The sequence below is a fragment of the Aspergillus caelatus genome, assembly GCF_009193585.1.
Source record: "Aspergillus caelatus strain CBS 763.97 unplaced genomic scaffold BDV27scaffold_120, whole genome shotgun sequence".
Lineage (NCBI taxonomy): Eukaryota > Fungi > Ascomycota > Eurotiomycetes > Eurotiales > Aspergillaceae > Aspergillus > Aspergillus caelatus.
In genome coordinates, this window is record NW_022475383.1 from 62,193 (window position 1) to 78,919 (window position 16,727).

Below are 16,727 nucleotides of genomic sequence, written 5' to 3' on the forward strand. Positions count from 1 at the left end.
GGAATTGACGCTTATGAGCCCCCAGAACCAGACCACATTTATATCCAAACAAGCCGTAGGATATCAAGACTGCGCCCCGAATGCACAACCCAGGACACCCTTCTCATCGGCCTTTAACTGGAAGGCTGCAGTCCTTTTGGTCAGCTAATAATTCAGTACTGCTGACCTGGAAATATGCTCACCCAAATTGATTGTCACCATATGAGGATCCATGAGATACAGCGAAACATCGGTTGGGCTAGGGCTATCGCAATCGCAGGTTAAAATCCACTCGATCAGGCTACAATCTTGGCATTTGCCGTTGGAGATTCCTTCGGAACGTTGCCCCGAAAGTGTTCCACTCCCCAACTTCTTCTCCGCAGAATACCATGCAAGAAGACATTGGTCCAGGCTCAGCGTCGTCCGTCCGTATGTACCATCCGCACGGTTGCAGTTAGCCGATATTGATGATCGATAGGTATGAAGAAAGGATAACAATCAGAGCTCGGTACATCGTTATCAAAGGTAAATAAATATTTCGCCAGGAATGCATAGGAAAGAGAATTGTAACAGATTGTTCAAGTATGGATGGACTATATATTTATATCATCACTACTTCTCTATCAAGTCAAGTCTTAGGAGTGATCGACTAATTTGAAAAGCAATGATATTCTATCATAATAGGGTTCGGGACAGATGAGATAAAGGAAATTTTTGAATTAGGGCAAGTTACTTGGAAGTTTGCCTTTGTGACGCCCTCGCCAAAGCGATAGATTACATAGTTCCGTCTTATAGATACTAACCGCCTGTTCGGCTGGCTATGGAAGCTCCCTCATTCGCCCTGTAACACGCCACAAAAAGCTTCTCCAAATATGTCTTTAATTGCCTTGTCCGCGATCTTTGCCGCAACTGCTTCCAGTTGGCCATACCACAATTATACCATTTAAGAGCCAGAGTTCTCCTTCGTCAATTTGACTACTACTAATAATGGCCTCGGAAACCGCATCTATCACGGCCATTAACACTACCCCCTACCTCTTGATCTGAGGAAATTTTTTTGACGCCAGTGCCGTCTGGATTCAACTTTACCTATCTGTCTTTACATCCGATATAGCAGAGTCATTTTTGCTCTATGATATATCCTCAATCCAGGCGTTATCTTCTAAATAACTAGCTTCTATTACAGACAATGATAGCTTGGGTTCATAGACCACACTGGCGACAAACCCTAACACTGAGATTTTACTATGCCTTATATAACTGTTAAGGGAAACATACCTCAACAATTGGCCGGCTGGCCCAATGGCAAGGCGCTTGACTACGAATCAAGAGATTGCAGGTTCGATCCCTGCGTCGGTCAGTTATTTTTGGGTTTCTCTGGATCAGAGATCCATATCTTTTTTGTTCTTTTAACACTTTTGGTTTGGTGATCCAGTGAAAACTCGACCCTAGTGCTGTGGATCTTCAGGTCAAGCTTTTTTGCCGACTTTGCCGGACGGCGCTATGATTGGTCATTTGATAAACCGCCTTTAATACTTTAATATCACGAGGTGTTTTTATGAGGCACGAGACGAGGTATAGAGGACGAATTATATAGGGGGTATCGTCTCTGGAATATGTTACGCTAGACTTTCTATCTTATTTATGTGAATCACTATAACCTACTGTTAAGTCTCTACATAACGACCTCAAGTGATCAGTATATATATATATATAACAAGCACCAAATCACCTCCCAACCCAATTCCAACCCCCCAAATGGTAGAGTACTGAGATAAACAAAACTCCAAAGCAAAGAAAAAAAGAATAAGAAAAAGGTACAAAAAAACACCCCCCCCGCCCCAACACGTCAACCCAAAATACCCCGGAGAATCCCGCATACCAAAAAATGAGGACCAACAAACGGCGTGAGACATAAACAAGGAATGAAGGGATGAGACAACCCTCGCTCCAAGTAATTATTATATGAACGGGAACACCACAGATCCCCCTAACTCTGGTCTTTCGAGTCCCTAAAACTCTTGCATTCCATCTCAACTGATACCTCTGGATACGAAAACGTATGTCATTTCCTTGATATCCGCCGTCTGTCGAAGGAGTTACTAATAAGCCGTGTTAGTTTCTTTGATCAGACTCATTCAAGATGAAGCTCTCCGTTACGGTTCTTTCTCTATTTCTCGCGGCTTCAATGGCTATGCCGGCTCCTGTATGTTTTTTTTTTTCTTCTCTCTCTTTCTTTCGAGTTGGCTGGCTAGATCTTGGTTCACAGACTTGGGGATGTGGTTGAATGTTGAAGTGCTAATGGAGTACACACGTAGTCGAACCAGATCCGCGATGGATTCGAGGCTGACAGTGAACATGGTTTACTGAGCAACATACCTGGTTTGCTAAAGACAGCAAAGGAGAGTGTCCATATTGCTAATAGCACGCCGGCCGCGCCGGAAGGTCCCACGACAGCGGGCAAATAGGGAGATGGGTTCTCATGTTTAATTAAACCTCATTCTTTTATAGACTGGTACAAGATGTACACCTTTGTTCAGACGTGGTCAACACAATGACTGACATTCTTCATGCTTCGTAATTCATGGTTATGGCTAAAATCACTATAATAAAAACATTGCATCGTATCGTAACAGGTCGAGTCTTCGTCGAATAAAGTTCCATAACAACATGCCATCAGTAAACGAGAGAGACCTTAATTCGGTCCTTGAAAATCAAACATTAAACGATTGTGTGGGGTATCCCTGGGTGAGAAAAATTAAAGTAGCAACACCGACCCTAATCCTCCATGAAGTCGTCCACCTCCACTCTGGTTCCCAATGCCTGCTGCCCTTCTTTGATCATGGCCTGCAGCTGTCGATTCAAACGGGCCAGGCTCGCGTCTTCCTCGCGCTCCATGCGACGCTTCTGGGCCATGTAACGCTGCGTCTCCACGGAGACCGGGGTTTCACGCGGCTTCGCCGGCGCGGAGAAGTGCGATTTGGTCGTTATCGATGCTGGTTGCGATACGAAAGTCCGCTTCACCGGCTGTCGTCGACGCAAATGGCCATACGAGGACGTCCGACGATGGACTCGTCTTCGGGCCGATGGACTTGCCTCATAGCCGAACTCGTCACGGCCCACCACAACCCAGTTGTGATGCAAATCGTCATCATGGTGATCGCCCGAAAAGGGAGTCGGCTCAGTCCAACCATGAGTACCAGCAGATGCGGAGGACAGATCGTGTTTTTCCGTCGTTGGCTGCCACGAGTGGTCATCAGGGCCCAGCGATACCGACGGATCACCAGCCGTCATCGAATACCCGCGACCACCACCGGCGTAGAATCCACGGAAGGCTCCTGACCAGCAAAAGTCCCAGACCTTTCCTACCACATCCAAAACCGCGCGGCTCCAGCGCACAGGGGCGGTTTGCGGATAGTAGCTGTTGTTCTGAGTGCCCTTCTCATCCTCCGGTCCTGACGGGGATGGTGCTACTACTGATGATGGATCTCGACGGCTGCGTTTGCGACGAGCCCCGGACGCATCACTGAGTGATTCCACGCTAGAATCTAGAGGGAGCCTCAGCGGCGGGTCTCGATAGCGACTAGGTCGGTAGTCATGCTCGGCGGAGACGTCGTCCACTCCGGCGAGACGATCATCGGCGACAGCGAAGGAGGTGGGACTGGATGGAGAATCGAGCCACGAACGATGTCCAGACTCCACTCCCCGCGCTCTCTTGCGGCTGGGGATGGAGATGGAGCGAAAAAGAGCCGACGAGGCGGAGGGATTCGGCGGCAGGAAGAGCTGCGAGGGAGCACCAGCAAGATCAAGTTGGGGAGGGATGGGCGAGTCGAGAACGAAGGAACTGGTGGGCATCTCTTTCCCCTTGTGAAGTACGTATTGCACTTTATTTTTATTTCTCTTCTTCTTTTTTCACCTATGTTTTCTTGAGGTTTAAATGTTGGAAAAGAATGGTTGAAGAGTATACAAGAGCAAGGTAAGCGTTGGGTGAGTGAAAAAAGAGCAAAGAATTTAGTCCGTGAATAAAGGAAGAAAATACGGGGGGCGGGATTAATTAGTTCGATTTTCCCATCCATTAACTTGTTCTCACCGCAGCAACAACCTTTTGCCATCCACTCACTAAGTCACTAATTCACTAATTACCCTTTTTGTTTTCAAGCCTCCTAATTCTACTAGTCTAGTATGGCTTGGTTCATGCGCCATGGCCAATGAATTCTATCCATTCTGCAGGACATGTGAGCTTTTGCAGTGACCCAAGCCTTATTGGTCCACCGCTACTTTCTAAGAAGTTCTTTAGAACGATGAAAACGAATGCATCTTAGTTTCATATTGAGAGACCCTCCATGCGATGATATTCACTGGTGGCTGATTAGACCTCCGTGGTACTAGTAGAGCTGACAAAGACCTATACTATATACATGCTGTTTAAGGGTATCTAGATGCCAGTACTCTTGTCGGAGAGAGCACACCGCTTCTCTGGATAGATAACCTTTCAACGGTCTTACAGCTTTTGGCTTGTCCACTGCACTCCTGCAGCCTCCAACCCTTCTTCGCCATCCACCAAGACGCACCAGCCTTCACTTCCCGCTCCCCCATCACCTGCGATCACTGCCGGAAAGTGCTTGCGAGCGAATTCCAGGACCGCATCATCAAATGTTCCGGGCTGCAACCACACAGCCGGAATCCCCACTGCATGAGCCTCCTGGAGCAATGGCAGAGTGACCGCTGGCGCGGTGACAACCGACAAGGATGTCTGCGAAGGCGCAGTCAAGGCGCGGGGTGATGCGACCGTATCGTAGGCATGAGAGGGCAGTTCAATCTTCGGTGCGCGAGGATTGAGAGGAGTGACAGGTAGGGAATGCTGGTGATACCATGCGAGGACTAATTCATAGGTATAACGTTACTTAACGATCGATTAGAGCCGGGGGATTCATATTCCTACTCTTGTAACCAAACTTGTTACTGTCGTTGCTTGCGCCTGCGACGGCAAAGCGCGGGGAAGAGAAGAAACGCTTGACGGCCTCCATATTGATTGTGACTGTAAAAAAAGCGATGAGAATGGTAAGAAAATAACTGAATAGACTTAAGAGAAGAAAACACAGATGAGTACAAAGGAGAGAAGAGGAATGACGAGAGTAAAAAGGTGGGGAAGTTGTTCCGGGGAATCTAGATTTATTCAATTGATTAATCGTTAGATCCTCGGCTGACTGACTGACTTATCGTTATCACTGACAACTCCGCAAATCTTGTGAAATTACATACAATCTTTCATCTTTCTCGTCCCCCCCCCCCTCCTTCTCCCCAACTCGCTCGTTTCGCCCCTCGTATTTTCACTCTCTTTACTAAAAAAAATCTTACTTGAATTCTTCTTATGCCCCCCTTCGTCCCCCGCAAGCGACTCTCCTCCGCGGATCCGCCCAGTGCCAAACGCCACAATGCGACAGCTACTCCCAGTGTCGACATCGCCGCTATCGATGACAAATCAGACTCCCCATTAAGCGACGTTCCCAGTGAAGCTATTCTTCAAGACCAGGAAACCAAAGATGAGCCCAGTGACGAATCAGAATCAGACGATGATGAAGTGGATTGGGAAGATGCAATGGGATCGAAGGCTACCACCGCCACGGCGACCACTCCTTCGATAACACCTGCCCACGTCAAAGATCTGGAGCTAACTCTCGACAAAAACGAGGTTCATCTGTCTGATATTATCGATGGGAAGAAGGCTCCGTCCAAAATTGAACGCCAAATCCGGGTTCTTACCCACTGCCTGCATGTCCAGTTCTTGCTCCACCACAACGCTCTCCGAAATGCCTGGGCAAACGATTCCCAGGTCCACGATATTCTACGTCGCAAGCTACCTGCTGCCCTTCATAAAGAGGTAAAAAAGTGGAAAGTGTCTTCTGGCCTAGAGCTTCCAGAAAAGCCCCCAGAAGAGACTACCAAGAAGAAGAAAGGGAAGCAGCGTCACAAATCGGAGAGAGACTGGGGCGAGGGCTCATCGCGGATGGAACCTGGTCAGCCAGATATGAGCCGTGGAGATCCCATTATCACGTTACTCAAGGTCTTGGCCGCCTATTGGAAGAAACAGTTCAAGATCACCGCCCCGGGGTTACGAAAGCGTGGCTATCGGCCTATGTCCCACCTTGAAGCTGACATATCCGCCTTTAATAAGGAAGAACATGATCCTGAGAGATTTGGGGAAAAGGTCTGCGGTCTCGATGAGTTTCGACAGGCTGCAGAGCGTATGGAAGGGTCCCGCGACCTGGGTGCTCAGCTGTTTACTGCACTACTCCGCGCGCTCTCGATTGAAGCTCGGCTCGTCGCCAGTCTTCAGCCTTTAGGGTTTGGTTGGACCAAGGCGGAGACATACACGCAGAAAGCCAAGGTTGAGTCAGAAGCCCAAACTGAGAGTGGGGAAACCGAGGATGCCATGGACGTAGATTCTGATGACAGCGACTTAGACCAGAAGCCCGCGGGCAGTAGAAATAATTCCAAGGGGTATGACAAGGACCTTCCAGTGCCAATTTATTGGACAGAAGTTGCGTCTCCAGTTAACCACCAGATCATTCCCGTCGACCCGCTGGTGTTACCGAATTCTGTAGCGACAACACCAGAGCTCCAGGCCGCATTTGAGCCTCGAGGGGCTAAAGCTGAGAAAGCTAAGCAAGTGATTTGTTATGTGGTAGCATACTCGTCCGACAAGACGGCAAAAGATGTCACTACGCGGTATCTCCGTCGGCGCACCTGGCCTGGCAAGACAAAGGGCTATCGAATGCCAGTAGAAAAGATCCCCGTGCCCGGCCGGAGAGGAAAGTTCCACGAGTACAACTGGTTCCGGGTCATCCTGCGAATCTACGAGCGTTCACCAAAAAGCCAGACAGCGGTCGACGACCTTGAGGATGCGAACGACCTGGTACCAAATCAACCCGAGAAAAAGGCAGCCAAGGAAGGTGACACGCTCCAAAGCCTCAAGGCCTCAACCGAATTTGTCCTAGAACGCTTCCTCCGTCGCGAAGAAGCCCTAAAACCAGGCTCCCAGCACGTCCGCACCTTCGTGACCGGAAAAGGCACCAAAGCCAAGGAAGAGAAGATATACAGACGAGCCGACGTCCTAAAATGCCTCTCCGCCGAGAGCTGGCACAAAGAAGGCCGACAGATCAAGAAAGGCGAAGCGCCACTAAAACGAGTACCCATACGCGCCGTAACGCTCCTCCGCAAACGCGAAGTCGACGAGCTCGAGCGTGAAACCGGCGAAAAGCCCAAACAGGGCCTCTACGCCAAATACCAAACAGAGTACATCATCCCGCCACCCATCCGCAACGGCGTCATCCCCAAAAATGACTACGGCAACATCGACTGCTTTGTTCCCAGCATGGTGCCCTGTGGTGCCAAACACATCCCCTGGCCCGGTACCGTGCGCATCTGCAAGAAACTCGGTATCGATTACGCCGAAGCCGTCACGGGCTTCGAATTTGGTTCCAAGATGGCTGTTCCCGTCATCGAAGGCGTCGTTATAGCAGCAGAAAACGAAGACCTAGTCAAAGACGCCTGGCGCGCTGACGCCGCAGAAAAGCGCGAAAAGGAGCGCCGCAAAGCCGAAGCGCGCATCCTTCAAACCTGGCGGAAATTCCTCTTCGGTCTGCGCATTGCCGAGCGTGTCCGCGAAGAATACGGTGAATCCTCCCGCGACGACGAGAGAGACGCATATAACCCGTTCACAAGCCGTAAATCAGGTCAACAGGCTCCTGCACCGGAACCTCACGTCCGAGAACCATCAGAGGCGGGAGATCCAGTTGACCGCGGTGGAGGATTCCTTCTCCCCGGTGAAGATGGCGGCGATGATGGAGATCTCATCGTCGAGAGACACCAACCTTTGCAACCTGAACGTGAACATGAGGTTGCTGCTGAACTAGATGATGCAGGGGCCATGGAAAGGGAGATCCCTGATACCAGTTCCGTCCATGAAATTTCTTCTTCGCCGGAGATACCGGATTCTGAAGAGCAGCTTTCTGATTCGGAGCCTGAGTATGTACCTCCTACCACACGGAGGCGTACTCGGAATGCGACGCGGAAGGGTTAATGCCCCCTTTTATCCCGTTTTTCTTTGCACCGTATGTTTAGTATCTTGTATTCTTGGGAATCATGCTTGTAGCTATGTAATAACGGAGTTAGGGTATCATCAGCCATGGCCACGGATTCAGGGTAGGAGTTAAATATAAGTTTGACATACTGGAATTAACGATAATTTACTGGTATACTGTCTTGCTTATATATGTATATACGTATCATCAAATTATTCCACTAAATAAAGCAGATAGACTAACGGGGTATACTGTCTATATGGCTATGCTGTATAAGATTCAAGAGAGCTGTACAAGGTGATCAGCAACGAGGCAGTCACCTGCGCCGTTTCGGCAGGGGTGAATCCAAGCCATAGGCCTCGTTCATCTCCAGTCTAGAATCCATGTCCATGCCGAGATCGAAATCTTCCACCGGACTTACGTGTACTGCCGGCGAAGAGATGGGGCTATGGGCGACTCGTGGCCGGGACTTGAAGACACTGGCGTAGTCTGCCTCTTCTTCGAACAGTTCATCGCGCGGCGTGGATGCTCTGCTGATTTCGGGAGTTTGCCTCTCGGGCAGTTCGAATTGATTCACGGGGAAGGAGGGCCGCCCGCGGCGAGGTCGAAGACTCTCTCTAGGCCGTGGGTTACTTGGCGGAGGAACTAACGACATAGATTTCCGCGTCCGTTCAATCAGATTATATGTGTTGCGTTCCTTGCGCTGGGCGGGTTTGAACTCTAGATCAGACGAGAGTTGCAGCGAGGGAGAGCTGGATCGCCCTATAGCATCACCCGCTTCAGATGTAACACTGCCCGAGGATGTACTCTTGGCGGTAGCATCTTGCTGAACCAATTGAGGGGATGACGTATTACTTGAGGACGGTGATTCATGCCCAGCCATACGACGGTCTGCATCCACTACGGGGACATGTAATGAAGTGGCTCGTGAAGATGAGCGGTGCGTGCCTTCGATTCGAGCAAGTGCTTCCGTCATGGAGAAGAGGAGTGCGCGATCGTCTGCTTTAAGGGAAATGCGTTCCACTGGCTCTCGAACAGCCTTGGCGATGCTGGCGACAGTGAGTGCCTGGTGGTCCCGGAACGCCAAGGGAGGACTCTTTATTGAGTTCATCGATTCCGTTCGCTCATGTCTCAGCATCGAACTGTGATATTGATGCCATCTCTGCAAGCGGGCACGCTGCCTCGTGATGCGTGTCTCCAAGTCGATCAAAAGATCCGGAGCAGAGTTTCTCTTAAGGTCCTCTACTGTCGACGCCTTTGCTTTGGACCATGCTGTTGAGAAAGGCAGCTCTAGAAACGCATCGCTGCTACTTCGGGCACCTCCATATAGCAGAGTGTCGGCCCAATCCGCATTGCTTAGGCAATTAGCCTTGACCTTCTGTGCCAATTCATCAAAGTTAGCCTCGTCCGCAATCTGGGGACGCTCTTCCTGGGACTGAAGTTCTAGTTGACTCTTTTTGTAATCCAATAGTTGCGAGAATCTTTCATGCGTATCCCGTACCCGGCTGCGACGCTCTCCCACCTCTCTCAAGGAGACGCGATGCGCGAGAATGAGGGGTAGCATGCGTTGATATTCTTGTTGAGTCAGTCCTGAGGCCATTGACAACTTCATAGCGGGGGTCCCAAGTCCTTCATCCGCCGAGGCGGCCAGAGCTTTACGGAGAACTGCGGTCGAAAACACCGCAAGAAGCTCGTCAAACTTCTCCCCTTTGCAGTCATCGAGCATTGACTTCCGCAAAATAGTCTCTTTTCCTAAGTCTCCATTTTTCTTCAACTCGGACAACACACGAAATAGGGCGGCGCGCAGATTGACTGACTGCAATGGCTCCAGTGGAGGAAAGAAGGGCCGGAGTTTCTAGCGTATTCTGTCAGTTGGAATGCCACACACGCGAGGTTAAAAGCGCACATACATCCCGAGCGGTTTCCGGGTCCCAGAGCGCCACCAATTGGTAGAGTGCCCATTCGATGGCTTTGACACGCTGGCGCTGGTTCTGCGGTGAGGATAGAGAGCGAACTGTAATGCCCGGCCAGTCGTCACGGAAGTCTAGTTGCAGCAGCTGGAGGTTCCGAACAAAGACAACCACGGGTGGTTGCGGCGTCCAATCCGGCCTTTTCGACCGAGAGGGAGGTCGCGGCGACTGCATATTTAGGAGATACTGAAAGGGTCAGCAAACGTCTCCTGGAGACAAAGAACTGGAGAAAGGGGGTTGTATACCAGCGATCCTCAGTCCGCACAGGCGGTAGTGCCATAGACAATGACGTTTAAAAGAGCCTTATCATAGATGCTAGAACTGATCTGGAATAGCAGTGGGTGGGGAGATCGCGAGAAGATTAAATGAAAGTAAGTGGTTTGCGGGGACGACAGATTGAGTGCCAATCATGTGCTTGTTTATATTGTTTATCATGTTGGTTATCAGTCACCCTCACCGCCTTCTTCTTTTTCTCTTTCCCCCCGCAGAATCTCCCCTCAGTTTTTTGGCCTTCTTTCTTTCCCCTCTCTCTCAGTCAGTCTTTCGTTCAAGCATATAAGGCCGTTCTCCCCTCCATTTTTGTACATCGAGTTTAATCTTTGCATTTATTTCATTACACCGTTTCAAAATCATCATAATGGGCTCTGAAACACCGTCTAATGCCCTCTGGACTACGCAGTCTGGTGAGAGGAATTCTGCAATGATGCCCAGAGACCGTAAACAAAAGCTAACAGATCGAACCAGTGCTGGCCACCCTTCCTCACCCCCCTGAGGAGAACTCCGCTTCTCCGATTCCGTTCTTCCACCTTCTTGAGCGCCTGAAGACCACCAAGAGGGAAGGCTGGCGCCGCTTCGGTATCACAGAAGGCGAATCGATCTCGGACCATATGTACCGTATGTCGGTGATGACGATGCTCGCCCCGCCTTCGCTCGCCCCACGGCTCAACCTGCCCCACTGCATGAGGATGGCTCTCATTCACGACATGGCGGAGTCGTTGGTTGGCGACATCACCCCAGTAGACAACGTTGACAAGAAAGAGAAGGCACGCCGCGAGGCTGACGTGATGAACTACATCACCAAGAACCTGCTGGGAGGTGTTCCCGGTGGAATGTTGACCGGAGATGAGGTTATGAAGGTGTTCCAGGAGTATGAGGATAACGAGACACTGGAAGCCAAGTACGTCCACGATATCGACAAGATGGAGCTTCTTCTGCAGATGGTCGAATACGAACGTACCCACGATCTCGATCTGTCTGAGTTCTGCCATGTTGCGAACCGTGTCCAGCTACCGGAGATCAAGGAATGGGCGGCGACGGTACTCCAGGAGCGGGAAGCTTTCTGGAAGAAGAAGGCTGCCAATGGAGTTCAGGCATAAGAGTGTGAATCATTGATGAGAGTGATATTCTTTCGGTTGATATTCCTTTCGGGTTATGTTTAATGGTGTCGATGCCTCACGAGTTATCTATCTTTTTTTCGGTTTTTTTTTTATTATTATTACCATCATGCATACCACTAGACAGGTGAAGGCGTTTGGATGGGCCCATGATTAGATTAGATACCATCGACGATCGATGAGTCTTGTCACATACATATTGAAAGTACACAAAGTGTAACTTAAGCTCAATCACAAGCCAACATAGAATCCGCGAAAAAAAGAGAGAAAAAAAAAAAAGGTATCCCATGCAAATAACAGTAAAGAAAAAAAGGTCTATCCATCTATACATACTATACATACAACACACCAACTCAATCAACCTCCTCCACCTCCATCTCCTTAGCCAACATCCTCGCCTCCGCCTGCATATCCTCCATACTCCTCGGCCTCCTCTCCTCATTATCAACGGCCGGAAACCTCGTCATCCTCTGCCGATAATGCCTCCCTAAATCCCCCTCCTCCCCATCTAGCATATCGTACACCGCATCCGTCCCTCCCCGGGCATCCAGATCCGCCTTCTTCCTCGGGATAATATGCGCATGAACATGCGGCACGCTCTGTCCCGCCTCTACGCCATCCTGCACGGCGATGTTGAGACTACTTGCGCCGTACACGCGCTCGACCATGCGGCCCACACGGCGGACGGTCAGGAAAAGATCTGTTGTTTCGGAGGGGGTCAGGTCGGAGACGCGGGGGACGACGCGGCGCGGGGAGACGAGGACGTGGCCTGGGAGGATGGGTTTGAGGTTGACGAGGGCGAAGGAGAGGGGGGTTATGTGGAAGACCTGGGTTTTCAAAGGATCGATTAGTGTTTTTTGAGGAGGATCGGTCTCAGGGGGGGGGGTGGGGGGTTGTATGTTCCTGGGAGGAGGGAGGGGAGGTTTTTTATTTACTTACCTGGGATGTGACGACGAATGGACCAAAGTGGATCGGTCCTTTAACGGCGAGAGCCATTGTGGATGGGGAGTCTTCGGTGGGCATGTAAAGGTAGGTTTTCTGGTTGGCGAGTTTATAAGGGTTTATTATAACTAGAAAGGTGACAATTTGACTTTGGAGTGGTTGTTGAGAGAGCCGAGGAAGTTGAGGTATTCGAAAGTTGGAGGCGGCGGCGTCATTGTTTATGACCGGTCGAGTGGAGCTCGGACAAGTCTATGAAGCTACATTCAACGGAACAACGCCTCATTCGTTTACGAATAGCTACTGATTCAGTATAGGCAATGGGTATCATTAATCACTCGGATACGCGAATTCATATATTACATATCAGTAACCTTCCTCATCCAGTTTGTCAGTAAAAAAAAAGAAAGAAAGAACAACGTCATCGATGCGAGGCATGATAGTGATGCAAGGCATATTACAATCGTAGTATAGACACATGGCATGGCATCAGAAGGAAGTGAGTATAGGGTTCTGTTGAATGCAAGGTTTACGTCTCTTTCGCCGGCTCAGACACTGGTTCGGCTTCTTGATCAGTTGTCTGTTTTATCTCTGCCTCTGGTTCTGATTTCGGGGCCTCCTCGGTTGAGGCTGTTTCGGGCTCATCCATCTGCGCATCGCTTCCCTCGGTGCTAGGATTTGATTCCTCCTGTTCGATTTTCTTGGTATCTGCGTCAACTGCCTGTGGAGCTGCCTCCGTCTCTTCATCATCTTGTACTTCTGCAACTGTAATTTGTGACTCGGTGCTACCAATCGGCGCCTGTTCGTTAGAGGTCTTGGTCTCTTCACTGACAGCTTCCACGGGTGGCTGAGGCTCTGGTTCCTTCTGTGCCTCTTCGGTGGACTTTTCGGTTTCTTGCTGTTTTGGCTGCTGCTCGTCATCCTCGGCGCTTTCGCTGATGGTCGTGACATCGCGGATAGTCGTAACCCGAGAACTTGTTGACGGGGTATTCTTGTGACGTCTCGTGGTCGCCGACGGTGGTTCTTGCAGTGTGGCAGCCAGCGGACCTTCACCCTCCTTCCGCAATATCGTCATTCGACGCCCGTCCATCTGCTCCTCTGCCGGTTGAACGGGATCGGCACCTTCCGCCTCAGCCGGAACGGTGTAATTGTCTTCTGGTATCAAGCTGTATAGATCACAGACCGTCTTGAAGAAAATATACAGCCCATCGTGGCCTTCGACCTGCCAAAACACCTCCCGATGTTGAAACCAAGCGTGCGCAAAGATGCGATAGAGGCGGCGGAAGATGTTGGTCAAATGTCTCATGCTCGCCTGTGGACCACCACCTGCCTCCGAGCCTAGTGTTAGACGACTAGGGAAGTACTTGGGTGATGTGAGGATGTTGGTTGCCCAATCCAGGGTATGGCAAGAATAGTCGATAGCACAGCACGATTTAGGCGGATCGTGGACGGCACAGAGATACTGCCATTCTGACGCTCGCATTTCTGGACATGTCTGTGCGGAGCAAGGGGGGTTTTCGGCGAAGAAAGCAATGATAAGATTGTTTACTTTCATTGTTAGGAAGCGGCAAAGCTCATAGAGCCAAAGCGACCGGTCAACGCCCCCCGGGGGCTCCGCAAGCTGAATGGCAACCTCCCGGTTGATCGGGACGACAGTGTCAGATCCTTCGGGTCGGGTGTAGTGGTTATAGAGGGCTTTAAGGTGCTCCTGAAGCTGAAAGGAAGAATCGAGCTTTGGGGGAGACCCCAGTCAGCGGAGGTGCGGCGCAATCTGCTCTTGTTTACATACCTGAGAGAGAGGGACCAGAGGCGGACCAACTGCCATGTCGACAGATTTGGTCCCTGGTCGAATTCTCCGAGTTGAACCATCGTCAGCTCCATGGGAAGTACCTAGCAGCTGCTCTGCATCCTGACCAAACGACTCGCCGACCGACGGCGATTTGGGGCCGATCTGAACCTCTGTAAATGGAGGAGGACTGGGTAGGCGCGGGGAGCTAGCCTGAGAAGCTCCCGCAGCAGCCATGTCTAGACAATTGCAGAGCTTAAGGTGATATAAAAGAATGAATTAAGAAAGAAAAAAAAAAGGACTGAATGAAAGCTAAAATGAAGGGAAGAAAAACAAGCTGTTAAGGAGAGACGGAGGAGGCGCTTAGGCCAAGCGGAGCTTCTGGAAGGAGTGACGGGACGGAGACGGAGATTCCACCGGCGGAGCTCATGACTAGTCAGTGCCCTAAGCCCTAGCTAATCCTCTCTGGGTAACGTCATTCCGTCAATCAGATCATCTACTGTATTTCCCCATACTTCGGGAAATCTCTCGTGGCGCGACCGGATAACCTGATTCATCATGTCAGATATAGAAGATGACGAAGCCCCTCCAGCGCTGATAGATGTCTCTCAGCTCCCGGATGCGGAACAGCAAGAGGCGGCTAACACCTCATCCGCGGATGCGCCGTTGGAGAGCCGGGTGCCTATTACGCTTGTAACCGGTATGACTTCGATGTATATACTTCTAGGGACTGCCAGCTGACAGCTTGTCTAGGGTACCTTGGCGCAGGAAAAACTACACTGTTAAATTACATTCTCAATGAAAAACATGGCAAGAAGATCGCCGTGATAATGAATGGTTGGTTTCCTAGATCTGTCATGCGAGCATCACTAAAAACCTGTAGAGTTCGGTGACTGTAAGTCATATAGAATGAAAACGCATAGCGGGCAAGCATATGTAGACCGCTGGGGAACTAGTGCTTATGCTAATACGTAATCAAGCCACGGACATCGAGAAGCCATTGACAGTAAACCAGGATGGCCAAGAAGTCACCGAGTGGATGGAAGTCGGAAATGGTTGCATCTGCTGCTCAGTCAAGTAAGTTCCTCACACTCTGTATATCAATACGGCTGACCAAAGACAAATAGAGACTCTGGCGTAATGGCCATCGAGTCCCTCATGGAGCGCCGAGGAACCTTCGACTACATCCTGCTCGAAACAACCGGCCTTGCCGACCCAGGCAATATCGCTCCTGTATTCTGGGTCGACGATAACCTCGGCAGCTCCATCTACCTAGACGGAATCGTCACTCTTGTTGACGCGAAGAATATTCTACATCTTCTAGATGAGCCGACTCCCGAGGAGACAGTGTCCAGTCACGAAAAAGAACAAGGCCATGACCATGACTATTCGGGACCCGTACTATCCATGGCCCACATGCAAATTTCGCATGCGGACGTGATCATCCTGAATAAGGCCGATCTCGTTACTCCAGAGGAACTCGATAAAGTCCGAGAACGTGTGCAAGCCATCAACAGTGTCGCTAAGATCCATGTAACGGATCACAGCAAGACACCCCAGATTGAAGGCGTTGTCTTGGATCTTCATGCCTACGATCACTTGGCTAGTCTGGATTTTGGCGAGAAGGGACATAGCCATATTGATCCGGTAAGTCGTTCTTCTCGATTGGGTTTTTTTCCCCCTTAACTCGAGGGTCTAACCAGTTTTACCAGGCTATCTCTACAATCGCAATAACAACCCCTCCCATCCCATCCGAAAAGATTCTGCTCGTGGATGCCTGGCTCCGCTCCGTCCTTTGGGACTCTACTCTTCCACCTGTGGAATCTCAATCTGAGTTTCAGTCTCATCCAGCTGATTTCGATATCCACCGCCTCAAGGGCATATTGATCACAAATGATGATTCCAGTAGGGTTATTCAAGCGGTCCGAGACGTATTCGAGATCAGGGATGCCGAGCCAACGTCATCTGATGAAGGCCAGAAGCAATGTAAGATTGTTCTCATCGGCCGAGGACTTGGGCCGGATGCACAGCCGTGGCAAAGGAGCTTTGAAGCCTTCTTGGAGAGGGATGAGTAGTACAGGTCAATGGCGGGAATGTAGAGTGTGTGAGGCGTGCTGTATGGTATAGGGTGTCGGGATTCCAGATTATGACGATGAAGATCCATGTGAACAAAGTAGAGCTATGATGAGTTGAATAGAGTCAATTAAACTTGTGTAGCACTGCCGTCTAGGCTAAAGCTGCCCCATGTCCAGTAGAATGAATTACATCAGTCAAGACTTTCCATTTTGGAATTCCTAAACCGAGATTGAACGTACCAAATCTTTATTGAATTAATACAGCCATGGCCATGAGGGACTTTCACCGGTGGCAATCAATATACATAAACTTCTTTCAATAACAAGTAGCCCGGCCATTGGGATGTCATCATATCATTCGTGAAAACAAGGGAAAATAAAACGAGACTGTTGCTGCTTTTAACGAAAGAAGACGAGGTGGGTTCGACCCGGCAATTTTATAGCAGAGGAAAAGGAATGAAATCGAGAGACCCGAAAGCGAAAAAAGAAGAAAGAAGAAG

At 50.0% G+C, this 16,727-nt stretch overlaps 8 protein-coding genes and 1 non-coding gene across 9 annotated transcripts; 5 read left to right on the forward strand and 4 right to left on the reverse strand.

Moving 5' to 3' along the window:
• The first annotated feature begins 1,267 nt into the window (after nt 1-1,267).
• On the forward strand, nt 1,268-1,339 carry BDV27DRAFT_t131. Its single transcript has one exon. It is a non-coding gene; the product is annotated as a tRNA-Arg (tRNA).
• A 783-nt stretch (nt 1,340-2,122) lies between these two features.
• BDV27DRAFT_159036 (uncharacterized protein) lies at nt 2,123-2,447 on the forward strand (the record flags this gene model as incomplete). The annotated part of the gene is made up of 2 exons (XM_032072809.1): nt 2,123-2,185; nt 2,298-2,447. 2 exons carry the CDS (start codon nt 2,123-2,125, stop codon nt 2,445-2,447), a joined length of 213 nt encoding a protein of 70 aa, XP_031926282.1.
• A 310-nt stretch (nt 2,448-2,757) lies between these two features.
• BDV27DRAFT_146316 (CoA-binding protein) lies at nt 2,758-5,006 on the reverse strand (the record flags this gene model as incomplete). The annotated part of the gene is made up of 3 exons (XM_032070565.1): nt 2,758-3,877; nt 4,485-4,860; nt 4,922-5,006. 3 exons carry the CDS (start codon nt 5,004-5,006, stop codon nt 2,758-2,760), a joined length of 1,581 nt encoding a protein of 526 aa, XP_031926283.1.
• Nucleotides 5,007-5,273: 267 nt separating this feature from the next.
• On the forward strand, nt 5,274-8,202 carry BDV27DRAFT_130280 (Rad4 family protein). The gene has a single exon (XM_032067383.1). The coding sequence runs from the start codon at nt 5,351-5,353 to the stop codon at nt 8,060-8,062; it is 2,712 nt and encodes a 903-aa protein (XP_031926284.1). The 5' UTR covers nt 5,274-5,350; the 3' UTR covers nt 8,063-8,202.
• Nucleotides 8,203-8,257: 55 nt separating this feature from the next.
• On the reverse strand, nt 8,258-10,386 carry BDV27DRAFT_130282 (uncharacterized protein). The gene is made up of 3 exons (XM_032067384.1): nt 10,279-10,386; nt 9,974-10,219; nt 8,258-9,918 (listed from the first exon to the last, which is right to left on the reverse strand). Exons 2-3 carry the CDS (start codon nt 10,205-10,207, stop codon nt 8,380-8,382), a joined length of 1,773 nt encoding a protein of 590 aa, XP_031926285.1. The 5' UTR covers nt 10,208-10,219; nt 10,279-10,386; the 3' UTR covers nt 8,258-8,379.
• Nucleotides 10,387-10,537: 151 nt separating this feature from the next.
• Nucleotides 10,538-11,447, forward strand: BDV27DRAFT_10301 (HD domain-containing protein). Its single transcript, XM_032064316.1, has 2 exons — nt 10,538-10,716; nt 10,778-11,447. The coding sequence occupies exons 1-2, from the start codon at nt 10,671-10,673 to the stop codon at nt 11,407-11,409; spliced, it is 678 nt and encodes a 225-aa protein (XP_031926286.1). The 5' UTR covers nt 10,538-10,670; the 3' UTR covers nt 11,410-11,447.
• A 93-nt stretch (nt 11,448-11,540) lies between these two features.
• Nucleotides 11,541-12,576, reverse strand: BDV27DRAFT_10305 (HIT family protein). Its single transcript, XM_032064317.1, has 2 exons — nt 12,367-12,576; nt 11,541-12,254 (listed from the first exon to the last, which is right to left on the reverse strand). The coding sequence occupies exons 1-2, from the start codon at nt 12,448-12,450 to the stop codon at nt 11,781-11,783; spliced, it is 558 nt and encodes a 185-aa protein (XP_031926287.1). The 5' UTR covers nt 12,451-12,576; the 3' UTR covers nt 11,541-11,780.
• A 97-nt stretch (nt 12,577-12,673) lies between these two features.
• BDV27DRAFT_130285 (Mob1 family protein) lies at nt 12,674-14,502 on the reverse strand. The gene is made up of 2 exons (XM_032067385.1): nt 14,156-14,502; nt 12,674-14,098 (listed from the first exon to the last, which is right to left on the reverse strand). The coding sequence occupies exons 1-2, from the start codon at nt 14,387-14,389 to the stop codon at nt 12,896-12,898; spliced, it is 1,437 nt and encodes a 478-aa protein (XP_031926288.1). The 5' UTR covers nt 14,390-14,502; the 3' UTR covers nt 12,674-12,895.
• A 179-nt stretch (nt 14,503-14,681) lies between these two features.
• Nucleotides 14,682-16,508, forward strand: BDV27DRAFT_130288 (CobW family GTP-binding protein). The gene is made up of 7 exons (XM_032067386.1): nt 14,682-14,852; nt 14,906-14,989; nt 15,036-15,047; nt 15,133-15,229; nt 15,280-15,799; nt 15,865-16,400; nt 16,468-16,508. The coding sequence occupies exons 1-6, from the start codon at nt 14,711-14,713 to the stop codon at nt 16,225-16,227; spliced, it is 1,218 nt and encodes a 405-aa protein (XP_031926289.1). The 5' UTR covers nt 14,682-14,710; the 3' UTR covers nt 16,228-16,400; nt 16,468-16,508.
• Nucleotides 16,509-16,727: the final 219 nt, after the last annotated feature.